The sequence below is a fragment of the Pongo abelii genome, chromosome 8 (genome assembly GCF_028885655.2).
Source record: "Pongo abelii isolate AG06213 chromosome 8, NHGRI_mPonAbe1-v2.0_pri, whole genome shotgun sequence".
NCBI classification, from domain to species: domain Eukaryota; kingdom Metazoa; phylum Chordata; class Mammalia; order Primates; family Hominidae; genus Pongo; species Pongo abelii.
Genome location: NC_071993.2, coordinates 93,707,970 through 93,720,925, shown reverse-complemented (window position 1 = coordinate 93,720,925; position 12,956 = coordinate 93,707,970). Strand labels below are relative to the sequence as shown.

The window sequence follows — 12,956 nt, the reverse complement described above, 5'->3', positions numbered from 1 at the left end:
AACACATTGAAGACTTATTTTGCACTCATGGAAAGTCTAATGAAGATTGGGTAGTCCTTCTGCACACATGTTATTAGTCAGAGCTATTCACACGCCTCACCTTGCAAATGAGACTGGGAAATAGAAGAGCACATGGGCATTTTGTGAGCACTCACGTCTCTGTCACAAGAGGGCAGGCTATCCTCACTGAATCATTTCATGCCCATACCATATGGGCTGAATAGACATGTGTTGTGAATGTTGAACACCGCCCCCATATATTTAACATTGTATTAATCTTATGAATCATAGATATATATGTGTATATATATATTTATTTATGCTCAGAGCTTTGTATCTCTTTCCTTTATTATTATTATCATCATCTGCAGCTGCAGCAGCAGTAGTATCAGTATAGCATCACCAATATTCTTGTAGTGAACATTTATTCCATTCTTGGTATCAGCCAGTCTTTGTGCTAAGCACCTCACATGTATTAGTTATTTTAATTGTCAAATGTAGATACTACTATTATCATTATGTTACAGGTATGAACACTGAGGTTCAAATAAATTAAGTAACTCATGTCTGACCCCAGAGCTGGTATTTTCAACTACTGTAATACAATATTAGCGTCTGTATTAGTTTCCTAGGGAAGCCAAACATTATTAAATACTAGGTGGCTTAAAACAACAGAAATTTATTCTCTCACAGGTCAGGAGGCCAGAAGTCCAAATTCAAGGCATTAGCAGAGTTGGTTCCTTCTGGAGGCTCTAAGGGGGAAATCTGTTCCATGCATCTCTTTTAGCTTCCAGTGGTTGCCATCAATCCTTGGCTTCATTGGCTTGTAGACACATCCCTCCAGTCTGTGCCCCCATCTTCATATCACCTTGTTCTCTATGTCTCTGGGTGTCTCTCTGTTCCTTTCCTCTTGTTGTAAGGATGCTAGTCATCGGATTTAGAGCCTACATGCAGTCAGTATAATATCATTTAATCTTTACCTTGATTACATCTATAAAACCCAGATTTGCGAGTAAGTCACATTCTGAGGTTCCAGATGAGCATGGATTTTTGAGTGACACTATTCAACCCATTACAGCCTCCTATATTTTATTTCCTAAAGAGCTCCCATGTTGCTATGAATCTTCAGGAACAGTACCTTTGAATGGATACACAGTATTCTATTTCCCTATTTGTGGACGTTTAGGTCGGGGAGGGCCATGCTAGCACATAGAACCTTTGTCTAAGTTACACAAACGCATCCTCTTTTCTGGGCTGGCTGAAGTGCCCAACTCAGTGAGCTGCACGGAGGCTGGATTTAACCACCTATTTATGCCCTCTGCCAGTGTTCTTTGTACAGGACACAACTTGCACACTGGACATGGAGGCCCAGGTCTGAGTGCATGGAATCTGCTTTTATCTTTGTTTCAGAGTAGGGCACATGCAATGTCTGAATTGAAAGAATCACTAGAGATCTTTTTCTCCAAATGCCTCCTTTACACAGAAGGAAAAAAAATTGTAGTGTTTTATATTAATATGTTGTTTACTGATTCTATAATAGTTGAAATCTATTATTTTTCAGTCTCAATAATTTTTAAATTTTCATCCAGAAATTTTGACTAACTTTGCTACAAACTAGGATAAGGTCCCCAATCTCTTGACTTTCTGCAGTACTTTTAATTACATCATGCTGATTCAAGTAGCCCTTGCTTCCTATTTTACATTTAGCTGTGACATAAGCATTATTTAAAAATGCTTATTATCAGAGATGTATTCATCCTTTTATGTCTGAATTCTTAACTTCTGAAACTAAAGCTTTCTTCCTTTCTTTTGAACTTTGCTTTGAAGAATATTTTTTGGCCAGATAAAATAAAATATAAGTACTGTGTTTTAAAATTAAAATGATCACCTTTCTGCATATCTTTATAAATATTCATCCATAACTATAGTACTTTGGTTGCTGTGACAAGTTTGCTATTTTAATAGTGCACATTTCAAAGGACAAAGGAGGAAAAATATGACATCTTCCTCTCCTTCAATTTAAATAACTTTTTTCTGAACACTTATTTTATTTTAATTTTCTAGAGAAAAAGTTCAGTTTATTTTCTAAGGCTTAAAATAAATGGAATAAAGAAGAAATCAAGCCAGGTGTGGTGGCTCATGCCTGTAAAACCAGTACTTTAGGAAAGTGAGGCAGGAGGATCGCTTGAGCTCTGGAGTTGGAGATCAGCCTGGGCAACATAGTGAGACCCCCATCTCTATAAAAAATAAAAAGAATTAACTTGGCATGGTGGTGCACATCTGTAGTGCCAGCTACTTGGGAGGCTGAAGTAGGAGGACCACTTGAGTCTGGGAGGTCAAGGCTGAAGTGAGCCATGATTGCACCACTGCACTCTAGCCTGGGCAACAGAGTGAGACACTTTTTCAAAAGAAGAAGAAATCAAGTCTATATCTAACTAGTAGAGTGAAATTCTTAGTACATGCTTTCTCCACAGATACCATTGTGGCCAATTGTGTAAGGTCCTTGATGGTAGGAAATGCATCTGATTCCTCTTTATGATCCTTCACACAATGCCAATCAACATGATTCCCAATAAATTCATTCTGATTGAATGAATGATACAACTGCCATCTTTCCTTGCCCATATCCATTCTGCTCTGGCCACCCGACTATCTATTCTCTGAACACAGGGCCCTCCTTCATATCTCCATGCCTTTACGGATGTTATTTCCTCTGCTAGGAGTACTTGTTATCTAGTGATTCCTTTGTGTAGCTCTTCCTCATCTTTTAAGACCTAGCTCAAGTGTCACATCTTTTGTGAAGCATTTCTCAAGGCCAAGATGATACCTCATTCATCTTTATGTTCCTGGTGGCTGGCACAGAGTCACAGTTAACCAAATGTGTAGTGAATGAGCAAGTGATTGAAGAGAAGGGACAGAACCAGGATTCCACAGTGGATAAGAGCATATATCTCTATCTCTATCTCTGTCTGTCTGTCTATCTATCTATCTATCTATCTAGACACACACACACACACACAACCTGAATTCATTGCTCTGCTTCTTGACTTACCATTGTGTGACCTAGGTCAGGTAATGTTACCACTCTGGGACTTAGTTTTCTTAGTCGCAGAATGAAGATAATGATAGTACTTGACTCAAACGGTTCCCTGTGAGAATAAAATGAGATCTTGTACATAAAGTCCTTTGTCTAATAAGAGCTAAATACAGTCAATGTCAGCAGAATAGTTCTATGGTTTTTCTTTGATTGTAATGGAAATATTCAGTGTTGGCTGAAGCTGGCTGACCTCAGCGTGATGGTATCAGATGGAAATGGTTTGGTTGGGAAGCCAAAATGCCACCACCACATTTTCTTCCAAACTAAAGAAACTCCAAAAAAGCAAAATCCATGTAACTGGAAAACACTAGCTGATTAGAATTTCCTGATACTTGAGTTCTAAGAGAAAGAGACAAACCACACACACAAACCTAATAGAAGAATATTCCTAAATGTAAACACCTTGCAAGTAACTGCGAGGGAATGACTTTTAGAATATCTTCAGCCTAATAAATGTTTATTCCTTAGCACAGGGGCAAATAGCCATGTCAGGGACTGAATTCAGCTCACTCATTGGTGATTTGGCTTGACATTGTGTTTTGAAAAATTCAAAATGGATGCCAACATGAAAAAAGAAACTATATGGAAATTTTCGAATGCCTACAGTGATTAATGTAATGAATCTCCATATAACTTATTGCCCAGCTTCAATAATTAGCAAGACTCTGTCATTCTGTTTTATCCTTCCCCTCACTTTTTTTTTTTTTTTTTTTTTTGGCTAGAGTATTTGAAAGCAAATACCAGGACATTATACACTTCTTTTTTAAAAATTTAACTTTTATTTTAAGTTCAGGGGTACATTTGCAGGTTGGTTACATAGGTAAATGTGTGTGATCGGGCTTCGTTGTACAGATTATTTCATCGCCCAGGTATTAAGCCTAGTACCCATTAGTTATTTTTCCTAATCTTCTCCCTCCTTCCACCCTTCACTCTCCAATAGGCCCCAGCGTCTGTTGGTCCATGTGTTCTCATCATTCAGTTCCCACTTATAAGTGAGAACATGTGGTATTTGGTTTTCTGTTCCTGTGTTTGTTTGCTAAGGGTAATGGCCTCCAGCTCCATCTATGTTCGTGCAAAGGACATATTCTTGTTCTTTTTATGGCTGCATAGTATTCCATGGTGTATACACACCACATTTCCTTTATCTAGTCTATCATTGATGGGCATTTAGGTTGATTTCATGTCTTGCTAATGTGAATAGTGCTGCAACGAACATACATGTCCATGTGTCTTTAGATACAATTCACTCATAAATATTTCAGTATTTATCTCCATCAGATAAAGACCTTAAAAAATATGTAACCCCAATCATTTATTACAACCAACAAAATTAAAATTAATTTCTTAATATGATCTGACACCCAATCTGTGTTCAGTCTTCCCTGATTATATCAAAAAGTCTTTTTTTTATTTGTTTGTTTCAAATAGTTGTTTTGTTTGAATCAGACCACAAACTACATTTGTTGGCTACATGTTTTAAGTCTCTTAATGTACAGCAGTTCCCGTCCTTTGTTTCCATGCCATTTACTTCCTGAAGAATTTTAAAGTTGATAAATACATATGAAAACGTGGATTTGTGGCTCCTTTTGAATAAATGAGAAGAGCTGGCAGCACTGGTTTATACTCCCATGAGGCAACACTTGGCTGGAGCTGAGTAGAGGCTGTGAACTTTAGACACTGCCAGTTTTCTACAGTCCACACCAGTCCCTATTGTACCAACTAGCATGACTCATTTGTGTTGCCTGCCTAGCGCCAAAGGGCTTTGAGCAGGCCACCTCTGCCCTACATCTGCTTCTGATAGGCAATAAGAACTGATGCTTGAAAGATGATCTTGAAGTCCTAAACCCTTCCTAGCCATTAAATAGATGCTTAGTTTTGTGCATTACATTGCTTAGGTAGGAATGTAAGTGAAAACGTTTAAAGATTTTTCAACAAAGAATTGAATCAACAATTTTTTTTTTTAAATTCTAAGTTAACCTGACACTTTATGAACTGGTATCTCTCTTTTCTTGAGTGTTCCAGTTAATCTGCTTTACTGCCTTCCACTCTGCAAATATCCTTTTCACCTGTGTGAGGGTTTGAGCCTACAAAGGCCACTGGACACGGTGTCACAAGACCCAGACTTGAGTCCTGGGCCTCTATGAACAGTGGACCATTATTTTGCTTCTCTGGGTCACCTATGCAGAGTAGAGGTAAAACAGCCTGTCTCTCAGAGTTGTTGTGAAGTTCAAATAAGGTAACAGATGTGAAATTAGTTTGTAAACTGTATAACTTTACACTTAAACAAGGTATTACTAGGCATAAGGATATACTGAATTATGCCTAACATCCTCTTTCACGCCTCTGTGCATTTACCCTGCTGTTTCCTCTCCCTGTAATGCCCTCAAGAATTAATTGTTAGTCATCTGTGGTCCCCGAACACTTTATGCCTGTTTCTTCACAACGTTTGTCACACTGTGTTAAAGCCGTTTGTTCACATCTGTGTCTTTGGTGAGATTCTGAAAGTAAACCACAGTTCATTCAGTGCTTAGCATACAGGTAACCCTTAGTAAATGTCGGATTGGATAAATTTGAATAATTCCTACCTGTTTGCCTCTCTTGAAGGACAAAGTCCATGTATATACAGTTCTTTAGGTATGTCATCTGGTAACTGACCAGTCCAATGATGATGCCAATGATGAAATAGTCATGAAAATGGAATTTTGTATTTTTAATTTAAGAAAATGATCAGACTTCTTGAGTACATTTTTTGCATTGTATTTTTAAGCCCATGAACAATGAAAGAATCTAGATGTAGAATGTCTATCATTTAAAAATATTTTTTCCTGCTGGAGAAAACTTAAGCTCCCAGTCATAGTTCTTGGCCCCAGTTCTCTGGTTCTCCTGATTAACTTAGAGCTTCTTGCTCCTTTACAGCTGGTTTGCCATCCACCCGGTCAGCATGAACAACAGTAACCATCTTGTAAACAGTGACAATGTGGGCTATGCATCTTACCTGCTTGAGCAAGAGAAGAACAAAGGATATCTACCTGGACAGGTGAGAATTTATATCATTGAAAGCTTCATCTTGATTCACTGAGTGTCATCATTCATGCTGCATTCAGAAGAGGTGATTCAGATCTCCAGAATAAAGTGTCATCATCAATCTCACATATTGGTATGCTTGGATAGACAGCATTTACCATCCTCCCTAATGTGGAAATAAAAATAAAAAATGAGTACTAATCCATTTGCTTTTTGCGTTACATAGTCCTTATATTCATTGCTTCATAAAGTTATTAGTTGGATACGGAAGGGCAAAGTTCAAGATTTTTATAGTAACAGTAGTTTTTGATTAAGCTGAAAATATGACAAACTGTTGATATTTACTTTTTTTTTAGAGCTATCCAAGGATTAAGCACCATTTTTATTTTTATTTTTATTTTTTGAGACAGAGTTTCACTCTGTCACCCAAGCTGGAGTGCAGTGGCACGATCTCAGCTCACTGAAAACTCTGCCTCCCAGGTTCAGCAACTCTTGTGCCTCAGTCTCCTGAGTAGCTGAAATTGCAGGTGCACACCCCCACGCCCAGCCAATTTTTGTATTTTTAGTAGAGACAGGGTTTCGCCATGTTGGTCAGGCTGGTCTTGAACTCCTAACCTCAAGTGATCTGCCCACCTCAGCCTCCCAAAATGTTATGATTACAGGCATGAGCCACTGCTCCAGGCCCAAATTTGGAAGACTATATAATGGGATAAGAGTCCCAGGCCCTTACCTACAATTAATATTCCCTTATAAAGACATTAGCTTCCATTAACATTCAGCCTGATCATTTAGCTCTGTCTTAGTTTGTTTTGTGTTAGCAGAATAACTGAGACTGGGTAGTTTATAAAGAAAAGAGGTTTATTTTGGCTCATGATTCTGTTGGTTGAAAAGTTCAAGACTGAACAACTACATCTGGTGAGGGCCTCATGCTATTACAAATAAAATAAAAATTTTCTCAGAATATTGCACATAAATATTCATGATAGAAAACAGAAGAGGAGGGCAAATGCAGTGGCTCACACCTGTAATCCCAGCACTTTGGGAGGCCGAGGTGGGTGAATCACGAGGTCAGGAGTTCGAGACCAGCCTGGCCAACATGGTGAAACCTCATCACTGCTAAAAATACAAAACCCTAATTGGGCATGGTGGTGTGTGCCTATAGTCCCAGCTACTTGGGAGGCTGAGGCAGGAGAATTGCTTGAACCCAGGAGGCAGAGGTTGCAGTGAGCCAAGATCGTGCCATTGCACTCCAGCCTGGGGGACAGTGCGAGACTCCGTCTCAAAAAAAAAAAAAAAAAAAGAAAACAAGAGGAACTAGGATGTGCAAAGAGATCACATGTGAAAGAGGAAGCAAGAGAGAAAAACTGAGGAAGCCAGGCTCTTTTTTAACAGCCTGCTCTTGCAGGAACTACCGCAATCCATTCCCTAGAGAGTGAGAAGCCACTCATCCTCTGGGAGGGCATATTCTATTCAGGAGGGATCAGTCTCTTCCTACTAGGCTACCGCTCTCAACAATGCCACATAGGAGATCAAATTTCAACATGAGTTTTGGCAGGAATAAACCATCCAAACCAAAGCAAGCTCCTTTGTTGGCAAAACTCACTCTTACTATTTTCTCACTTTAGCCTGCATTTTAGGGAAAAGAAGAGAGTTTTCTATTTATGATCACTGCCTGAGTGCTAGGCACTATGAAATAAATTATCTTTTTAGTATCAAAAAAGATTTATATCTCCAATACTTAGTTATCTCTTTCCCGAAGAAAATTAGAGCCATTTAAGGTAGAATGGTAGAGTGTTTGGGTTGAGGCAGAGGCCTTGCCTGGCTCTAATTAGGTTGAAGAGAGAGAGAAAAGATACATCAAGGGCAAGTCCAGATTGTGGATGGTATATTTAGTTTCATTGTGCAACAGGAAACTCTGTATTTGCTTTTTTCTGTTTAAGCCAAGAGCATATTTATTTTTAAAGGGCAAAGGGATCTCTGAGCTCCAGATAAAACACAATAGACTAGATTGACTGGTCAGCATTTTATAATTTGTTGCTGCACACAGTGTTTCTGGTTAAAATATTTCTGTTTGAGGCATAATTTGAAACTCTCCCACTTGAATCAGTGATAATTGGAATATTTTCAGTAATAATATGTATACTGACTGTAATGTGAGCCTTTACAGGAATAAAAAGTTTTCTCAGAATATTTTTTTCTGGATTTTTTTTATTATACTTTAAGTCTGGGATACATGAGCAAAACATGCAGGTTTGTTACACAGGTATACATGTGCTATGGTGGTTTGCTGCACCTATTAACCCATCATCTACATTAGGTATTTCTCCTAATGCTATCCCTCCCCAGCCCCCCATCCCCTGACAGGCCCCAGTGTGTGATGTTCCCCGCCCTGTGTCCATGTGTTCTCATTGTTCGACTCCAACTTATGAGAACATGTGGTGTTTGGTTTTCTGTTCTTGTGTTAGTTTGCTGAGAATGATGGTTTCCAGCTTCGTCCATGTCCCTGCAAAGGACATGAACTCATCCTTTTTTATGGCTGCCTAGTATTCCATGGTGTATATGTGCCACATTTTCTTTATCCAGTCTATCATTGATGGGCATTTGGGTTGGTTCCAGGTCTTTGCTATTGTGAATAGTGCTGCAATAAACATACGTGTGCATATGTCTTTATAGTAGAATGATTTATAATCCTTTGGGTATACACCCAGTAATGGGATTGCTGGGTCAAATGGTATTTCTGGTTCTAGATCCTTGAGGAATCACAACACTGTTTTCCCCAATGGTTGAACTAACTTCAAACTATGCTACAAGGGTACAGTAACCAAAACAGCATGGTACTGGTACCAAAACAGATATATAGACCATTGGAACAGAACAGAGGCCTCAGAAACAACACCACACATCTACAACCATCTTATCTTTGACAAACCTGACAAAAACAAGCAATAGGGAAAAGATCCCCTATTTAATAAATGGTGTTGGGAAAACTGGCTAGCCATATGCAGAAAACTGAAACTGGACCCCTTCCTTACACCTTATTCAAAAATTAACTCAAGATGGATTAAAGACTTAAACGTAAGACCTAAAACCATAAACACCCTAGAAGAAAACCTAGGCAAAAACCATTTAGGACATAGGGATGGGTAGAGACTTCATGACTAAAACACCAAAAGCAATAGCAACAAAGGATCCCCTATTTAATAAATGGTGTTGGGAAAACTGGCTAGCCATATGCAGAAAACCAAAACTGGACCCCTTCCTTACACCTTATACAAAAATTAACTCAAGATGGATTAAAGACATAAACATAAGACCTAAAACCATAAAAACCCTAGAAGAAAACCTAGGCAAATACCATTTAGGACATAGGGATGGGTAAAGACTTCGTGACTGAAACACCAAAAGCAATAGCAACGAAAGCCAACATTGACAAATGGGATCTAATTAAACTAAAGAGCTTCTGCACAGCAAAAGAAACTATCGTCAGAGTGAACGGGCAACCTACAGAATATTTTATATCCTCTTTTTATTGTCTGCAAATGATTTTGAATAGTTTGCCAGAGTGGATTTAATGTTTGTATTTCTGATGGCAGTCATTACAGGAAATAGGAAAGAATAAAAGGCAACTTGGCATTTCTTTTGGCAGGGGCCATTTGTAGCAGCCTTTGCTTCATCAAACCTAGGAGATGTGTCCCCCAACATTCTCGGCCCACGTTGCATCAACACAGGAGAGTCCTGTGATAACGCCAATAGCACTTGTCCCATTGGTGGGGTAGGTAATTATGGCACATGAAATCTTTGTTTTTGCATCTCAAATACATTTTACATTTGAATATTTATCATTAATTTACAAATACCTTGTCTTCTAGTATACACTGGCCTAGTTCTCCCCAGCATCTGCTCTTCTCAAAAGCACCTGTCCAAACCCACTAAATTTTAACTGAGTGAAGTTATATTTTTCCATTTGAGTGACTGTTAAGTTTTTTGAATGATGAGACAATTCAGTAACTGTCAGAGATTAACTCTACCCTTCCCCAAACTTGTTCAATCTGAAACATTTTGCCTTGGCATTTCGAAAGTCACAAGTTTGTACTAAAAACTGCCTGCCTGAGACATTTCTCATGGATTATAAAGTTTATAGGGTTTTTAATATAAGACCAAAATTCCTTTTCCTTTTTTAAAAATTACAAGCAAAAAAAATTGCTGTAAAAATTCAAATAATGTGGAAGTACAGAGAATAGTAAAAAGTGAAAGTCCCTCTTTGCCTCCCTTTGCTCTTCCCCGAATTTACTATTCTCATACCTCCTTCTATATATTTACCTATGCATTTATAAACAACATTATATGACTTATTTATGGATTTTGAGTTTTGTATCCAGGACTTGAGTTTTCCACTTAATTTGTCTTAGAAACTTTTCAATGAGTATATCCAGATCTGTGTGATATGTTTTAAAGACAGCAAGTTAGGCTATACCATCATTTATTTAACTCCCACAATGTTCATTTAGCTTTGTTTTCAACTTTGACATGAGCAGTAGATGCTACTTTCTGGGTTCTTATTCTTTGTGTTTGTAGAACATTTCACCTGTGATAATGCTTTTTTTCTACACTGTTTCTGGGATGTTTATTCCATCCCAGCCAACTCCACCCAATGGGGTTAATACCAGTATTAATAAATATTTTTTTTCTTATCGACTTTTTAAAGCTCCTAATACACTAAAGTCATAGTTTTGTCAAAATAGTACAAAGTTTTCCTAAAGTTTATCAGTTGTCTTTCTGTCTTATTTATGTCTTTTGCCCCCTATGGAAATTTAAGATGTTTAAGCTGTCCAGTTTAACTAAGCTTGTTCTAGATAACTTTCAGGAGGGTCTGCCCACACCCTCATACTACAAAATATGTTTATCCATATTTTCTTTTAGTAATTTTTTGATTCCACTTATAATATTTAAGTGCTTGATCAATCTCAATTTTTTCTGACCTAAGAAGTAGGAAATAGAGCCAGATTTGTTTATTGATTTTTTTTCCCCAGAAGTCCAGCTAGTTGTTCCAATATAATTTTAACTGAGTTTCAGTTTAAGGTGATCATGAGTAAGAATCAGAGGCAAGAACAAGCAAGTAGAAAGATGTGCAGTCAATAGAAAGACCTGGCTTCAAGTCTTAGCTCAGATATTAGATACCTGCATAATCACCAACACATCTTTTAACCTGAGCCTCAATTTCCTTATTTTTAAAAGAAAGGCTCCAGAATAGATCATTTCTAAAGATATTCACTGTTCTAATTCCAGGTACGATTTTGTTTTTATAGTCTGTACTTTGAGAGACTACCTGAAAAGAAATTCTAGAATGTGGTTTTAAAAGTCTATTTTCTTAGATTCAGTTATAATTCTTTATTCCTTAAAATAATTGCTTACTTGGCCAAGAATGCATCCTATCTTATTTTGTTCCAGCCTAGCATGTGCATTGCTAAGGGACCTGGACAGGATATGTTCGACAGCACACAAATTATAGGACGGGCCATGTATCAGAGAGCAAAGGTAAGCCATGGGCCTCGCTCCTTTAATCTTCGTTTAAAATTGTCCTTTAAAATCCATTGACATGGTTCATTAGGAAGTTGAATACTGTAAAGAAAACAGCAAATGCTCAGGTTGTGCTGGGGAGTCTGGAAGAGGTCAGCTTGGGAGGTGGCCTTTGCAATCCACATGGGAATCTCTGTCTGACTGCTCAGGTCTGACTTCTTATAGGAAGTACATTTAAAACCAAGTAATCAGGAAAACATTCTATTTTAGAATGTCTAGAAAGCCAGAGTGCTTGCTTAGACACTAGGAAGATAGACTATAAGATTTTCAATTTCTTGTGGCTTTAGATATGACCAGATTGATTCAAATTCTCGGAAGTATTTAAGGCCTTTGCTTGCCAAAAGTCACCCAACTATCTCTTAACTTTTCCTTTGGTGACAAGAGAAAGCTGAGCCATAGAAATCCAGTTCTTGAAACTTGGATTTAAATTAGTTCCTGGTGTTCTTCAATATACAAAGATCATCCATCTATTCTTTTCTTTTTACAAAACTTTTTGATGAAGAGAGAATCTGGTCTCTAGTGAGATTACTATGAATTACTCTGACCTCCTCCCCCTCCTAAATTTCATTTCTCATTTTGTCCCCATATTTTGTTTCAGCTTCTATGGAGACAGATTTCTAGGCAAAAAGACAAAAAAATGATCTCAAACTGAGATGTCCTTGATATGGTTAAATCTCTTTCTTTTCATAGCTTATTCATACCTTTGCTGCGTGTGTGTGTGTGTGTGTTTAAATAGTTTATTCCAAGGGTTCTAAAATCTTTCAAGAGCAACTAAGGAAGGACAAAAGCACCTTTAAAGAACAGTCTGACACAAAATTGATAGCAACAGCCTGCCTAATTGCTGCAGTTTCTTTTTAATTACTGTGGTATTATCAGTGGATTATTCTAAATTCACAGATTCTATTTAGGGTGTGCACCCGTGACACACTTTAGTGTCAGAAATTTTGTTCCCATTCTGAGCCTGAGAGTCATAGAGATTTGACCCACATTCTGCATTCTCTTCTCAGCAAGGCACAACTTCTCTCTTAATTAGGAGCAGCAGGCTGCAGCTGTTCTTGCTGATGACTTATGAGAGCTCTCATGTGGCCATTGAAACGGGTGGGGACAGAGTGGAAATGAGCTAAGTGTCAGGCAAGAGAACGTTTGATGAAACAGGATTTGCCTATGTTATATAATGTGAATTAATAAAAACAAAGAGTTTTTTAAACTTGTTTTGACTCATGTTTCCCATAAGATTGAAAAAGCATCAATTGACCAT

General features: G+C 37.9%; 1 protein-coding gene across 2 annotated transcripts in view; it reads left to right on the top strand.

Annotated features, from left to right (window-relative positions):
- The window catches only part of LOC100437539 (putative inactive neutral ceramidase B), a 63,735-nt gene that overhangs the window by 23,023 nt on the left and 27,756 nt on the right, over positions 1 to 12,956 (top strand). For both annotated transcript variants that reach the window (XM_054523519.2, XM_024254163.3), the window contains exons 7-9: positions 6,014 to 6,134; positions 9,768 to 9,893; positions 11,570 to 11,656. In XM_054523519.2, the coding sequence (XP_054379494.2) occupies positions 6,014 to 6,134; positions 9,768 to 9,893; positions 11,570 to 11,656 (334 nt within the window). The remainder of the gene's footprint in view (positions 1 to 6,013; positions 6,135 to 9,767; positions 9,894 to 11,569; positions 11,657 to 12,956) is intronic.